The 15,445-nt window shown below is 37.3% G+C and overlaps 1 protein-coding gene across 1 annotated transcript in view; it reads left to right on the forward strand.

Annotated features, from left to right (window-relative positions):
• Window positions 1-15,445, forward strand: part of AXDND1 (axonemal dynein light chain domain containing 1) — a 98,335-nt gene that overhangs the window by 2,457 nt on the left and 80,433 nt on the right. Inside the window, exons 3-9 of the mRNA XM_045982957.1 lie at window positions 1,244-1,416; window positions 2,407-2,510; window positions 9,758-9,878; window positions 10,476-10,561; window positions 12,580-12,636; window positions 13,649-13,751; window positions 15,010-15,131. Of these exons, the coding sequence (XP_045838913.1) occupies window positions 1,244-1,416; window positions 2,407-2,510; window positions 9,758-9,878; window positions 10,476-10,561; window positions 12,580-12,636; window positions 13,649-13,751; window positions 15,010-15,131 (766 nt within the window). The remainder of the gene's footprint in view (window positions 1-1,243; window positions 1,417-2,406; window positions 2,511-9,757; window positions 9,879-10,475; window positions 10,562-12,579; window positions 12,637-13,648; window positions 13,752-15,009; window positions 15,132-15,445) is intronic.

The raw sequence follows: 15,445 nt of genomic DNA on the forward strand, positions 1-15,445 counted from the left end.
CTCCAAAAACCTCCCCAAACCGACTTAATGTTAATGCCTTACTAGAAGAAAAATACTTTAACTCAGCATTAGCCAGGCCTCCAGTATCCTATAAATCTTTAGTCAAAGTCCTTTGGACACCCCTTTTTCTTTACCTCCCCCAAGTCCCAAGTATATCATCAGCCATTGCATGCCAATGCAGCAGCTCTTTCTGCCCATGGGCCCTGTCCCCGTCCCTTTAGTAAAATCACCTTTTTTTTTTTTTTTTAAGATTTTATTTATTTATTTGATGGAGAGAAATCACAAGAGAGGCAGGCAGAGAGAGAGGAAGGGAAGCAGGCTCCCCGCTGAGCAGAGAGCCAGATGCGGACTCGATCCCAGGACCCTGAGATCATGACCTGAGCTGGAGGCAGCGGCTGAACCCACTGAGCCACCCAGGCGCCCCAGTAAAATCACCTTTATTGCACCAAAGACATCTCAAGAATTCTTTCTTGGCTGTCAGCTCTGGACCTTATCAACATTCCAAAAATATATCATTAACATAAGCCATGCTTTGTGAGGGGCATAGATTAGTGGAGAGGGCTATAAGCAACAACCCCACTCTTCCTTGACTTCACAGGAGGCCTTTTCCTGTTTGTCCCCATTCCCTATCTTTACAACTCCTCTGCCCTCCTCGGGCTGAACAGAGCACTCTCCGTACAGTTCTTATTCTTCCGCTCCCTCGGATTATCCACTCTCTTCATTTCCAACAATCCTCATTCTGCTTTTACTCTTAAACCCGACTCGGATCCCTTCCACTGTAGAAATGCCCCAATTAATGCAGTTCTTCTCCCCTTTGAATTTACATAGAAATAATTACTAAATAATTTGAAAGTTTTGAGGAGATGTTTCTTTTATCCTTTTCACATCAAAGGGGAAATAGGCAATCCCGTCATGTTAAGGCTGTTCCACTTAATTGAGCAGGTGATGGGAGTTTAATTTTCAATTTTGAATTTGGAATAATGGAGGTTCATCTTTGTGCTTCGGTTTTTGAAACTGTGTGATGTTAGTGTGAGGAAGGAAGGCAATATGAGGTTTTGTTTTGTTTGTTTTTTTTTTTTGACTAGCTGATGTTCAGTATTTAAAATATTGTTACTAATCTTGGCAACCAGAAGCAGCGTTTGCTCTGTTAGAAACGTACAGGTGGTATTGATGAGGCAGCCTGGGAATCTCCAACTAACTACTGAAAACTGCACCAAGTTTTTCTTTCCTGTTACTTTCTTAGGACTTCCTGAACTAAAGGGAAAAAAAAATACGGTGGATCATTCAAAACCCCTTCCTCCATCCCTTCAGAATGAGTTCATCCCTGAGGAAGTTCTTCTTTCTCTGACCTATGCCGCCAATGCTGGTCCTTGTCCTGAAAACTTACTGCCCCCTAAGAAAACTAAAACCCCGAAAGTGAGTATATACCTATACGAAGTACACATGGGAACCCGTCTCTTTGGTAATCCAGTTCATTAGGTATTTACTGAGCATGTTCTTTGTTAAAAACCAAAATTCAACTGAGTAAATTTGAGGAGCTAATTGGTTTTATTCAATAATTCATGAATCAGACTGCGTCCCATATAGAAAGTAGAAAGGAGTTCTGAGAAGTTGTATAGAATAGAGGTTTTTTTTTTTGTTTGGCAGAAAGGAGCAGGGACCAAGATATCATAAACAAAAGAAAGGATTATTTTAGGCAAGGTCATCTTCTGGGGAAGGGTGGGAGCCTATCAGGCTGATTACCACCTTTGTGCTGATCAGGAACTTCCAGCTGATTGGCTTAAAATGCCACTCTTGGGAGATGCTAGAACTGCAATTCCGGTTGCTTTGCTGATGCGAGGCTTAGCACAAATGCCTTCATTTTTGCCTTGTTTCTTTTTTAATGTTATATATTCTTTTTTTTTTTTTAAAGATTTTATTTATTTGTCAGAGAGAGAATGCGCAAGCACAAGCAGAGGGAGTGGCAGGCAGAGGGAGAAGCAGATTCCCCAGCTGAGCAGCGAGCCCGATGTGGGGCTCGATCCCAGGACCCTGGGATCATGACTGACCCGAAGGCAAAGGCTTAACCGACTGAGCCACCCAGATGTTCAGTGTTATATATTCCTGATTGTCTTTCAACATACTTTAAAATTAATTTCCTAGAATGAAAACTAAATCATTTGCACTAGTGTTTCCAAGGAAATGCTATTTAAAATGTGATTTACCTAAGTAATCATTATTAGTACTCTCAGTCTTGATATTTTTCTTTCACTTTTGAATTGTCCCAGTTTCAGTTTTTCTGTATAGTATTAAGCATTCTGCTTTCTCTTTTTTTCCAGACTGTCCAAATACCTTTCCAAAGGATTAACAGATTTCATTTGACTAGAGCTCCCTCTGCTGTATATTCATGTATTTGCTTTTTCTTAGGGCACTCTTCCACGTCAGACTGACCAAGTCTGGTATCACCCTATTCGAAGAAATAAGTTCAAATACCTGATTGATCATCCTGTTTCCCTAAAAGGTGCCGGAAGGTAAAGAAGGCAGATGGTAGGGAGGATGCTGATGAATAGAGTTGTTTTCTCATTTCTTGGGGAGGGGCACAGTTGGAAAATTATAGAATCAAAGATTTTATTTTAATATATTTTTTAAGATTTTATCTATTTATTTGAGAGAGAGAGAGAATGAGGGAGAGAGAGAGAACATGAGAAGGGGGAGGGTCAGAGGGAGAAACAGACTCCTTGCCGAGCAGGGAGCCCTATACAGGACAATCCTGGAACTCCAGAATCATGACCCGAGCGGAAGACAGACAGTCACTTAACCAACTGAGCCACCCAGGAGCCCAGAATCAAAGATTTTAAATTTGAAGTTTACAGTATCCTTGCTGATCAGAATACAATCTGAAAAAGACACAAGTTCACCCTTCTGTGTGTGGGATTTTTAACTCTACTGGCTTTTGGTTTGTTTAGATTTGCTTTTTGCATGCCTTTGTGTCCTTGTCCACTTGCTCCTCTGTCCCTTGTTGTACCCTAGTAAAAGGGACAAGATCCGAGAGGCAGAGTATCTTAGAGTGCCTCTTTCATCCGCACGTTTAAGAAGAGTGAGGTAACATAGCTTCATGAAAACCTTGATAAGCAAGTGCTTACTCCTTGGTTTTCCTCTTCACCTTTAGACCAAATCAGCAAACACTCTTTGTTGTTTTTACGTCATTCCTAAAAATATTCTGACTGTCCCAGGTTTCCCTGTGAAGATTGTGACCAGCTCATTTTCTATGTGTAGTCCATTCATCAACTGCACGCCCCTCATGAGATACTGTTTCATCTGAAAGCAATAATATGTAATATTATCACACATTAATGATGCATTAATTTGGAATAATAAATATTAACACATGTGTAGGATATTTAGTCTTTCTGAATTCCATTTTTTTCATCTGTAAAAAGGGAATAATAGACTTAGTCCATTTTGTGGACTTTCCAGGGATATTATAAAGCACATATTTTAAAGGAGATAATGGACAGTGCTATTTATGTATGTAGGTATGTTTGTATGTAAGCTCTACACCCAACATGGGTCTCAGACTCATGACCCTGGGATCAAGAGACGTGTGCTCCACTGACCGACCAGCCAGATGCCTTTGTACAGTGCCATTTAAATACAAGTTATTATGGGGTGCCTGAGTGGCTCAGTGGGTTAAAGCCTCTACCTTCAGCTCAGGTCATGATCCTAGGGTCCTGGGATCAAGCCCCGCATCGGACTCTTTGCTCAGCAGGGAGCCTGCTTCCCCCTCTCTTTGCCTGCCTCCCTGCCTACTTGTGATCTCTGTCTGTCAAATAAATAAAATCTTTTTAAAAAGTAAATAAATATGTTATTATTACTTAGCTATGTCTCAGTGCTAGAAAAAGTGGCAGGAACTTGGGCTATAACTTTTGTGTCCTGGGGCTTAAGTGTCAAAGTATGTGTATTTTATTTTATACATTTAAATCATGGTTATAATTATCACAAGTTATGATTAGTAGTTATGAGATGTTTGAAGTACTTTGAAAAAAATAATAAGCTATATCTGAATACAGCAGTAACCCAGTATTAAAGTTTTAATGTCAAATGACTTCTGACTTGGAATTTTGAAACTGTGATCTGTATTGTGGTAAACAGGGTAATGTTCTCACTGTACCTCAGAACTTGGATACATGCCTTACCTAAGCAAGGAGACTTTGTGGATGTGATTAAGTTAAGGACCACAAGATGGTGAGGTTAACCTGGATTCTCGGGATGGTCCCAACCTAATGGCCTGAGTCTTTAAAGTGGAAAAAGAAGGAAGTTGACCATATCAGAGAAGGAGGAAGACACAGTGGAAGTGTGAGAGAGAAGGAATTCAGCCTACTATTACTGGCTTTGAAGATGGAGGAAAGGAGGACACAAGCTAAGAACTACTGTTGACTTCTAGAAGCTGGGTATGGCCCTCAGCTTGTAACCATCAAGGAAACAGGGATCTCAGTCCTAGAACCGCAAGGAATTGAGTTCCTTTAACAACTCCAGTGGGCATGGAAATGGATCTTCCCCTAGAGCATTCCAGAATGGAATACAGCCCTGTCAAAATCTTGATTTTAGCCTGTGAGTCCTGTGTTGGACTTCTGACCTACAGAACTATAACATAATAATTTGTGTTGTCTAAGCTGCTAAATTTGTGGCAAATTTTATGACACCAGTAGAAAATTAATACACATGTATAACTAATGGTATTTATAATAAGAAGTAACTTGTCTGGCAACCTTAAATATTTAGAGCACAGCAGTAAAATATGAAACAACCCAGCAATAGCCTCTGAATAATACTTTTCGACAGCTTTATCCGTCAGAATTCAGTGTAGAAAATAAAACCTATTTTAAGTGGTAAATCAAGTGTTTACAAAATTCTTGAAAGGGCTAGAGAAGCAGGTATGAAGCAATACTTTTGGGAATAACTCTCAGAACAGGGTGGAGTTAACCTACTATCCAGGCTGTTACCTCCAAGGCTGTCACTAGAGTTCAGGAGTGTGCCCGCTTGAATAGACATTTGTCCAAAGAACGTAAAAATGGACGATATGCACATGAAAAGATGCTCAACATCATTAGCCATGAGCAAATGGAAATCAAACCTGAAGAGATACCATTTCTCACCTACTAGGATGACCAAAGTCAACAAGCAGACAATAACAAGCATTTGTGAGGATGTCGACATTGGAAGTGTTATATGTTGCTGGTGGGAATGTAAAATGGAGCAGCCTTGTCAGAGAATAATTCACAGTTCTTCAAAAGTTTAAACATAGGCTTACCATATGACCCAGCACTTCCACACCTAGAAGCTGTGGAATAGAGAATAGAATTCGAATTAGAATGGAATAGAGAATAGAACCAAGAGAATAGACAATATGACTGCACAAAAACTTAGAATGAATATTCATGGAAACATTATTCATGCACCCCCAAAGTGGAAACAAATCAACTGTCCATCAGTTGATGAAAAAATAAAATGGCATATACAATGGAATATTCTTCGGCCCTAGAAAGGAATGAAGAAGTACAGATACTTGCACAACACTGATGAACCTTGAAAACATGCTAAGTGAAGGAAGCCAGTCTTAACGGGGCACATGTGTGTTTCTATTTATATGAAGTGTCAGGATAGGGAAATCCATAGAGACAAAAAGTAGACTGGGGGTGGGACTGGCGAGAAGAATGGAGAATTACTGCTGATGAGTAAGGGTTTTTTTTGGGAGGGGTGATAAAAATAATCTGGAATTAGATACTGGTGATGGTCATACAACTTTGTGAATATATTGAAACTTGTAAATTGTGAATATAGTAAAAACTTGTAATTTTACTAAAAACTTATAAACTATACTCTTTAAAAAGATGAATTTTATGGTATGTGAATGATAGTGCAATTAAAAAAGAAAGTCCCTTAACTGTGATCCAAGGATCTGGAAGCTGAAATCAAAAGCTGTCCCTGCGGTTACTGCACTGCCCCTGCGGGCTGGGGTAGCTGGACAGTGGATTCTGGAATGTTTCAGGAAAACCACTTTTTCATGATGATGTTGGTAAAATCAGCTAAAGACATGACAGGAAAGCGACTCCGGTTTTACTTCTACCTCTGAAATCTTGCAAAAGTGCATCTATTTGCAGAAGTTAGTTCATACCCAGAACCCTAGCTGCAAGGCTGTCTGGGAAAGTGCTTTCCAACCATTGAACTCAAAGAAGGACCCAACACACGCTGGGGCCTGCCATATTCCAGTACTGACTTAGGTGTCAGAAACATAACCAGACTGTCCTCAGGACACTTCTAACGTCATAAGTCATTACTTGAATTGTCAAGAAAAGATTATATTGTGTTACATACACTCTGCTTACGGAAACTGTCAAGTTTTAAATACATTTTAGAAAGACAATTTTTTAAAAAAGCGTATCTCAGTTGTTTGGAAAATCGATCTCTGAAATACCTCATTCCTTGACAACATCAGATAAAAAACATGCTTATGTATGAACATAACCAGTGATCATTTGAAGAAAAATTTGAAGTATGAACTCTGTAATAAACTGGGGGATCCAGTTTTTGTGTTATGGCTAGGAATCAAAGTTTGTTTTTTTTGTTTGTTTGTTTTTGTAAATAAAAATAGATTTTCCAGGGGCTCCTGGGTGGCTCAGTGGCTTAAGCCTCTGCCTTCGGCTCAGGATCCTGGGATCAAGCCCCACAATCCGGCTCCCTGCTTGGCAGGGAGCCGGCTCCCTCCTCTCTCTCTCTGCCCGCCTCTCTGCCTACGGTGATCTCTGTCTGTCAAATAAATAAATAAAGTCTTAAAAAAAAAAAAAAAAAAGATTTTCCAGAGGAGTAGACACAAGTGATTTACCACAAGAATTTTATCAGAAATAAAACATTTTTTTAAAAATATTTTATTTATTTATTTGACAGAGATAGACAGATCACAAAGAGGCAGAGAGGCAGGCAGAGAGAGGGAGAGGAGGAAGCAGGCGCCCCACCGAGTAGAGAGCCCAATGCGGGACTTGTTCCCAGGACCCTGAGATCATGACCTGAGCTGAAGGCAGAGGCTTAACCCACTGAGCCACTCAAGTGCCCTAAAACAGATTATTTTTTAATGAGATTTACATACCAACACATAAACCAAATGTTCCCTCTAAAAATAAAGATAAAAAAATAAAAATCAAGATAACATAATTTTTATTTTTATTTTTGAAAAGATATTTATTTATTTGACAGAGAAAGAGATCGTAAGTAGGCAAAAAGGCAGGCAGAGAGAGGGAAGCAGGCTCCCTACTGAGCAGAGAGCCTGATGTGGGGGTTGATCCTAGGAACCTGAGACCGCGACCTGAGCCGAAGACAGAGGCTTAACCCACTGAGCCACCCAGGCGCCCCAATAATTTTTATAATAGAAATATAAGAGGGTCCTATCATTACTTTTTGAGAAAATTTGACAGTTACCAAACCAACATTTCCTTTACAAAGATGTGTATGTGTGTACATGTATATGTATGAACCATCCATTGTTTTTATATAACAAAGTTGTATTGGCCAATCTCTAGGAGGAGTTATTGGTGTGATAGTGACTAATGTCCCATAACCCTGAGAGCAAGTTTTTAAAAACATAACTTTATTTAAAAAAAACTTTATTGAGATAGTTTTGACAAAAAAATTGGGTATATTTAAAGTGTACAACTTAGTGTTTTCATAAATGTATATATTGTAAAAAGAGCACCATAATCAAGCTAAATAACTTCTCTGTCACCTCTATATAGTTACCATTTGTGTGGATCCGTGTTTGTGTGTGTGTGATAAGAAGATAAATTTAAGATCTGTTCTCTTAGCAGATTTCAAATATACAATGCAGCATTGCTAACTATCATCCTTGTGCTATACATTAGATCTCCAGAACTCATTCATCTTGCATAACTGAAACTTTGTACTTTTTGACCAACATCTCCTCATTTCCCCTTTTCTCCCGGTGCCCTCATCTGACATAAATGAAATCATACCGTATTTTTCTTTGTCTGGCTTATTTCATTTGGCGTAATGTTCTCCGACTTCATCCATGCTGTCACAAACGGCAGGATTTCCTTTTTAAAGGCTGAATAACATTCTGTTCTCTATATACACATTTTCTTTATCTAGTCATTCATTAGTGGACACTTAGGTTGTTTCTATGTCTGGGCTCTTGTGAATAATACGGCAATGGACAAAGGAGTGCAGATATTTTGTCAAGATCTGGATTCATGGGGTGCCTGGGTGGCTCAGTTGTTAAGTGTTTGCCTTTGGCTCAGGTCATGATCCCAGAGTGCTGGGATCAACACCCTCATCGGGCTCCCCACTCGGCAGGAAGCCTGCTTCTCTTTCTCCCTCTGCCTGCCAGTCCCTCTGCTTGTGCTCTCTCTCTCTCTGTCAAATAAATAAATAAAATCTTAAAAAAAAAAGGATATAAACCCAAAAGTGGGTTTGCTGGGTCATATGGTAGTTCTATTTTTATTTTTTTTGAGGAAGCTCCATTCTATTTATCATAATGGCTATACCAGTTACAATCGGGGGAGGGGCAGAAACATGAAAATCACGTGCAGTGAGTGGTGTGCTTATAACTGCTATAGGAAGGTGAATCCAGCAGAAGTGTGTAGAGTATACTAGAGAGAATTGGGAGTCCACATTAAAAAGTAGGTATAGCTTGGACTAGTGATTTGGCATTGGCAACCACAGGGTCAATGCTAGAATGCTATGAGGGTGACTATAAAATTAATAAATGTTAGTGGTGGATGGGAATTTAGGGCAGTGGTTTGGAAGAAGTCAATTATGTATGCTGAGCTTTTGATGGATAGAGTGGTGGTACTTCCTGACAGAATTAATGAAGATAGGAGGGTGGAGAGTTAGAATGGAGGGAGGCTTATTCAGTGGTATGTAGAGGTAACAAATGTGATCAGGTGAGATTTGATGGCATTGCTCAGAGAGAAAGTGTAGGGTTAGGAGACAGAGAGGTGAGGCTGTAATGTTGCAGAACATTTCCATTTAGTAGACAGGCAGTCACAGAGGAGTTCAAGAAGGAGAAGTTAAGGCAAAAGAACCAGGAGTCCAGTAACAGAAGACAGAGAAGAGGAGAGTGTTTCTAGAAAGAGATGGTCAACCCTGGGAAATATTACAGGGAAATGGTGGAAGAAAGGAACTGATGACTTAGCGGTAGAAGTCATCAGCTTTCTAGAGTGGTTTCAGAAGAGAGGGATGGAAATTAGATTGTGAGGAAATTTCAAGAAATCAGATTTCAAGAAATCTGATTAACATCTGATTAACGGGCAGTGAGAGATCTGATAGATCCTGATAACATGACAGCCATGCATGGTCAAGGAAGGACTTTTAGAAGAACAGATTTGAGTTACAGATCAAAGTGATTATTCCAAGGGAGGGGGAAGCACATAGTAGATTGGTGGAACGAGATCCCAAAGGATGTGGGTAAAGATGAAATCAAGGACGTCAGTGGAGGAAATAACCCTGGGGAAGAGAATATATCTTAACCCGAGGTTGAGGGAAGGGAAAGGATTTGCGATGTGAAGGAGAAAGATGAGGTGGAGAAGAGGAAGAATGGGGAGGGGGTGGCTCTTGTCTAACACTCCGCTCTTAGTGAAGCATGAAGTAAGGAGACTGGTTTTGTGCCCCATTTTACCCACTAGAAGCATGTGTATGGATCTTACCCACTCTTATCCAGTAGCCAGACAGAAAATTTAATTTGTAAATATATTTTTCTTTTTTTTAGGGATATTTCTTTCCTGTATGATGTTAAATATGTTAAAGGGGAGGCCAGGGAGAGTTCGCTTTGTCCCCCACGCTTGGAAAGATCATTACAGTCACATGATGGTGTCATTGTGCCTCATAAGGTAAATAAAGTATTTGACAAATAATTTCCTCTCCTTCTAATTTTTAAGTCATTTCCTTAAAAATATAAAGCAATGTTGTACTGTAACTACAACCTGTATTACTTGTCAGTTTTTGTAGCACTTTCTGATGATTTCTAGGAAAGAGTATTTAGTGGGAAAGGATCTATGATACCTCTTTTTAAGCCATTTTCCAAACAACAGTTACCACTTTAATCTAGAAAATACAGTATAGGAGATTAGATTTTTTTTTTTAGGTTTACAGTTCAAAGTTGTAGAATTCTTAGTTTTGGCATGTTGCTAAGGTAAATTGAAAATTCCTATTGAATTTTAAAGAGTCAATGGATTACTGAATATGTGGGACATGTATGAATAACAGTAAACCCAAGATTGTTCTTTAATTCGTGGTTATTTTTTAAATGTGTGCTGAATGTTTTTTTTTATCACATCCTATGGTCCATAATACTAATGCTACTAGTTCTATAATCAAAACCTCTTAATAAATAGCATCCCTGTGGGGGTAGGAATGTTGATTTATGCAATTCAACTTTTTTTCATTTACTAATTTTTCCTTCTTGTCCTTCTTTCTTTCTTTTTAAGACAAAGAAACTAACAGATACTTTGGTTCCTGAAGAATTTCATATTGTGTCAAATACAGGAGTTTCAGGTTTGGAGTGTTATGATGAGTGAGTACTATAATATGTCCCAGGTAATATGTACATTACAAGAAGAAAATATTTGGCCTTCCATCCTAAATTTAAGAAAGGTGTCAAAATGAAAATGTTTTATTGAAAAGAGTTTGGGATTTTAGTGATAAAATTGTTCTCTATCTTTTCCTGCTATTTAATTTTCAATTAAAAGAGTGTATCTTTGTTCTGAATGCTCACCTAGGCCTCCTTAGGAATGGTTTTGGCCAAGGAGACAAAGGAAAGTAGCCCTCTGAGCTGATGTCTCATAAGGCCCTCTCTAGCCTTCACACTAGTCATTTCCAGTTTTCTTTGTTTTCTCCTTAGGGGATTAAAAATAGCATCTTGCTTGTATGTTCTGTAACAACATTTGAATGTTTCATAGTGTAAAAAACTAGAACTTTGGGGACACCTGGGTGGCTCAGTGGGTTAAAGCCTCTGCCTTCGGCTCTGGTCATGATCCCAGGGTTCTGGGATCGAGCCCCACATCGGGCTCTCTGCTTAGCGGGGAGCCTGCTTCCTCCTCTCTCTCTCTCTCTCTGCCTGCCTCTCTGCCTACTTGTCATCTCTGTCAAATAAATAAAATAGTAAAAACAAAACAAAACAAAAAAAAACCTAGAACTTTGGACTAAGGTTTTATAATAAAGTATCCAGAGGCTGTCACTCTTTTTACTTTTCCAATACACATGCTGTGGCATTTCCTTATGATGATGGGTTTCAGAACAATATTTTGTCAAAAAGAACTAAATGGAATTCATTTTAGGGGAACTTTTTATTTTTATATAATTTCAAAATTATAAAACTGTTACAAAAATATGACAAGCAACTCTCATGTACTCTCTGTTTTAGCTCACTGAGTATTTACTTTTTGCCTTATTTGCTTTGATACACACATTAAAACTATTCAAGAATTAGTTGGAGATATGACCCTTTACTACCAAATACTTCAGTGTTTATTTCTTAGAAGCCCACCAGTTATAGATCTTTTTGATGACTTTTTTAGCTTCATTGTATCTTCTCTGTTTATTAGTTAACATTTTGCCATATGGATTCATGGATTACTGTTTTTTTCAGTGGGTTATAGTTCTTTTACTATGATTATTTTATGTTAAAAAAATTTTAGATTTGGTCAATGTTAGCTCCTTTGAACTGGCTCTTATATTTTTTGGACCTGTCCCCATGATTCTTTGAGTGTTCCTTTATTTTCTAAATTGAAAAAATTTCCAGGTTCATCTTATATTTCCCAGCTCCAGCTGTGGAGTGAGCTATGTCACTTATCTAGGGAGTGCAGATTCCTTTTAGTGGAGAATGGTACTTAGAAGTCAAGATCTGAGTGGTGGGTGTGCTCAATGTGCCTGGGCTATCATTGTTTCTGGTTCCTCTTACTCATTTTTAAGAAACTTTATTTTGAGTCTTCGTAGTCCCTGGAGATTTTCACTGCTCTAAATTCTGAAAATGGACCTTACTAACCAGCTGAGTTCCGGTAGGGGCAGAACCAAAGGAAATGCTTATTAACTAGGGGAAGAAAAATGTTGCATAAATAATAATGAATTAGGATTACCATGTGATTTTCACTGTGATACTCATTTAGATGGAAATGGGCACTTTTCAGAGGACGGATTTGGCTGGGACTTAGGAAAACTGGGCTCTAGTTTTATCTCTGTTGATTAATTTTATAGCCTGTTTATTCATTTAACTTTGTTGACTTCAGTGTTTTTAGAACATCCTTCCACCTTTGAAAAGACATTAAAAAAAATGAATCAATGAAATGTTCATATTTTCACATATGAGGAATGTTATTAAAACTACTTTACTAAAAATATTCCAAATATGATAAATGTCATTACATCTATGTCTGTAGTTATCTAGGTATGATCTTCTGGGTAAAATGATGAACCTTTTCAATTGCCTCCAAGCTTCCCAATTTTATGAGGTCTTAGGTTTATCATGTTGTGAAATGTGATAAATAGGCCTGTTAATTTTCTTATGATAATATTTATCTGTCTTATTTATTATAGCAAATATACTACTCTCCTCACAGATAGTGAAAACAGGCTGTTGCTCTTCCCATCCATGTAAGTATGGTTTATTTTTGAAAGCATTTCTCAGAAGGAACATAGACACATGAATATATTTATTTATTTTAATATACATATTTATTAATTTACATATGCATATTTATTTATACATATTTATTTTTCTTGTATATATATATATATATATATATATATATTTACCTTAGTACTTTATTGCACAGAAAATACTAAAATTATCGCAGAAACCCAAGACAATAATTGTCCATAATTCTATCATCTAATCAATATTTTAAATTTTTGCATATTTATAATAATATTTAAGTGCTATAAAATAGTTCTTTTTACAGTTTTAAATTTTTTTTCTAAAATTTTATTTTATTGTGGGAGGAGCACTTAACATGAGATTTATCTTCTTAACAAATTTTTAAGTTTTCAATACAGTTATCACTGAATCTAGGCACAATGTTGTACAACAGATCTGTTTGCTATAGTCTTTTTTTTTTTTCTTCTCTCTCCCTTGTCCCTTTTCTTCACTTATATTGTGAAGTAACCAATATTAACAGCTTGGTATTTATCTCTCCATATTTCTTCTATGTTCTTACAATCCTACACACGAAGTATATAGAAATGTTGGAAGGAAGCACTATTTTCTTTACACAAAAGAGGATCATACTATTTACATTTTCCTTTTTCTTTTTTTTAAACTATATTACTGCTATAACCCACTAGATCAGTACATACAGGGCTATGCTTTAAAATAACATTAATATTCCAGGGGCACATGGGTGGCATAATCTGTTGGGTGACCTCTTGGTTTCAGCCCCAGTCATGATCTCAGGGTCCTGGGATTGAGCCCTTTGTGGGCTCCGTGCTCAGTGGGGAGTCTGCTTGGGGGTTCTCTCCTTCTGCCCCTCCTCCAGCTCGCTCTCTCCCTAAAATAAAAAATATGCCATTAATATTGTATAGTATATATATATTATATTCTTTTAGTTACTTGAGGATGACCTGTTACACCACTTAATTACATAAATCTATCCCTTTAATCCTCTAGGAAACCTAATAAAAGAGTTGAAGTGATCCAGCTGAATGAAGTGATGGATGCTATGCTAGAGAGGGCTGGTGTGGAAAACCAGGACTATACAGGGCCAACCAAGGTACTTGCAAAGTGGTTGAGAGCATGCATTCTGGAGCCAGAATGTCTGGATTGGAATCTTGGCCCTGCAGTTTATTAACTAGTGACCTTGGGCAAGTCACTTAATATATTTGTGCTGCAATTTACTCATCTTTAAATAAGAGGTAATAATAATACCTACCTCATAGGGTTGTTGTGGAGATTAAATGACACATGAATGTAATGGGCTTAGAACAGAGCTTGGCATGTGGTAAACACTGTATAATTGTTGCTATTATTATTATTACTGCATTTCATTGGCTGTAAGGTACCATTGATTATAAGACCTTTATTATTTTATGTACCACTAAAAAATCACTGGCTATTAAACCATTCTTTCCTACCACTTAAAATTTTTATTTTGTTAATGAAAGCACTCTTTTAATTTTACAGAGACACAGATAGTTTTCTTTATGAGGGCTCTTTCTCTTTTATTTCGTAAATTTTTATTTTTACAGAATTTAGAACTTAAAGTTCAGTATAAAGCATTCCTATGTAAGCTTTATCTAGATTCACTAGTTTACATTGTGCTCTACTTGCTTCATCATTCTCTCTTCTCTACACACATATCTGTATATGTATAGTTTCTTCTCAACCGATTTCCAGTGAGCTGGTGACATCATGCCTTTTTAATCACCAAAAATTTCAGAGTACGTTTCCTATGGATAAGGACATTCTTTTACATATCCGTAATACAGTTATCAAAATTGGGAAATTTAACATTGATGTGATAGAATTATCTGTCCATATTCAGAATTCAAATTTTGCCAGTTGTCCCTATAATGGTTGTTATAGCTCTTGTCCCCTCTGTTTCAGGATCCCAGGATCACATAATACTTTCCGTTGTCATGTTCCTAGACAACTATAATCTGAAACAGTTCTTTGCTTTTCTTGACCTTGATATTTGGAAGACCATATGCCACTTACTCTGTAGGATGTTTCTCAATTTTCGTTTGTCTAATGTGTACTCATGATTAGGTTCAGGTTATGTACTTTTGGCGGGGATGATATAGAAGCGATACTGTGACCTTTTCAGTGCATCATGTAAAGAGGTACATGATGAAACAGACTTCTAAAAATGATATATTATTTTTGTAGTTATATTTATAAAGAAAAATATAAGTGAAATAAATTATCAAGTTGTTTCTAAAACATTCATATTCAGCGTACTTACTTCCAAAAGTACTATTTTACTGATAAGACTGTAATAAATACTGATGATATTCCTTATCTTCTGCCAGATGCACAAACTACTACATATGTTGAGGAAGGAACAGAACATTTACAATACAGTATTTCATGAACTTATTCGACAAGTCAGTGTGGACTGTGCAGATAGAGGAGAACTACTGTCCAAAATCAGGTTAGAGCTATTATTGGAATATCCCAGTTTCCTTTTGAGTTTTATATTACAATTCTTAAATCTGCTTTTGAGAAAATCAAAAAAGTTCCCTTCTCTATTCTACTGATAATAAGGAACTGAATTGCATTCCTATTTTCTATAGTTAGAAAAAAAAAAATAGTTGAGGACTTTCTTAAGATGATTTCTGTTGGGATGTTTGACACCATATTCTTTTTTATTTTTATTTTTTTGAAGATTTTAAAATTATTTATTTATTTGACAGACAGAGATCACAAGTAGGTAGAGAGGCAGGCAGAGAGAGTGGGGGAAGCAGG

Source organism: Meles meles, chromosome 17 (assembly GCF_922984935.1).
Source record: "Meles meles chromosome 17, mMelMel3.1 paternal haplotype, whole genome shotgun sequence".
Lineage (NCBI taxonomy): Eukaryota > Metazoa > Chordata > Mammalia > Carnivora > Mustelidae > Meles > Meles meles.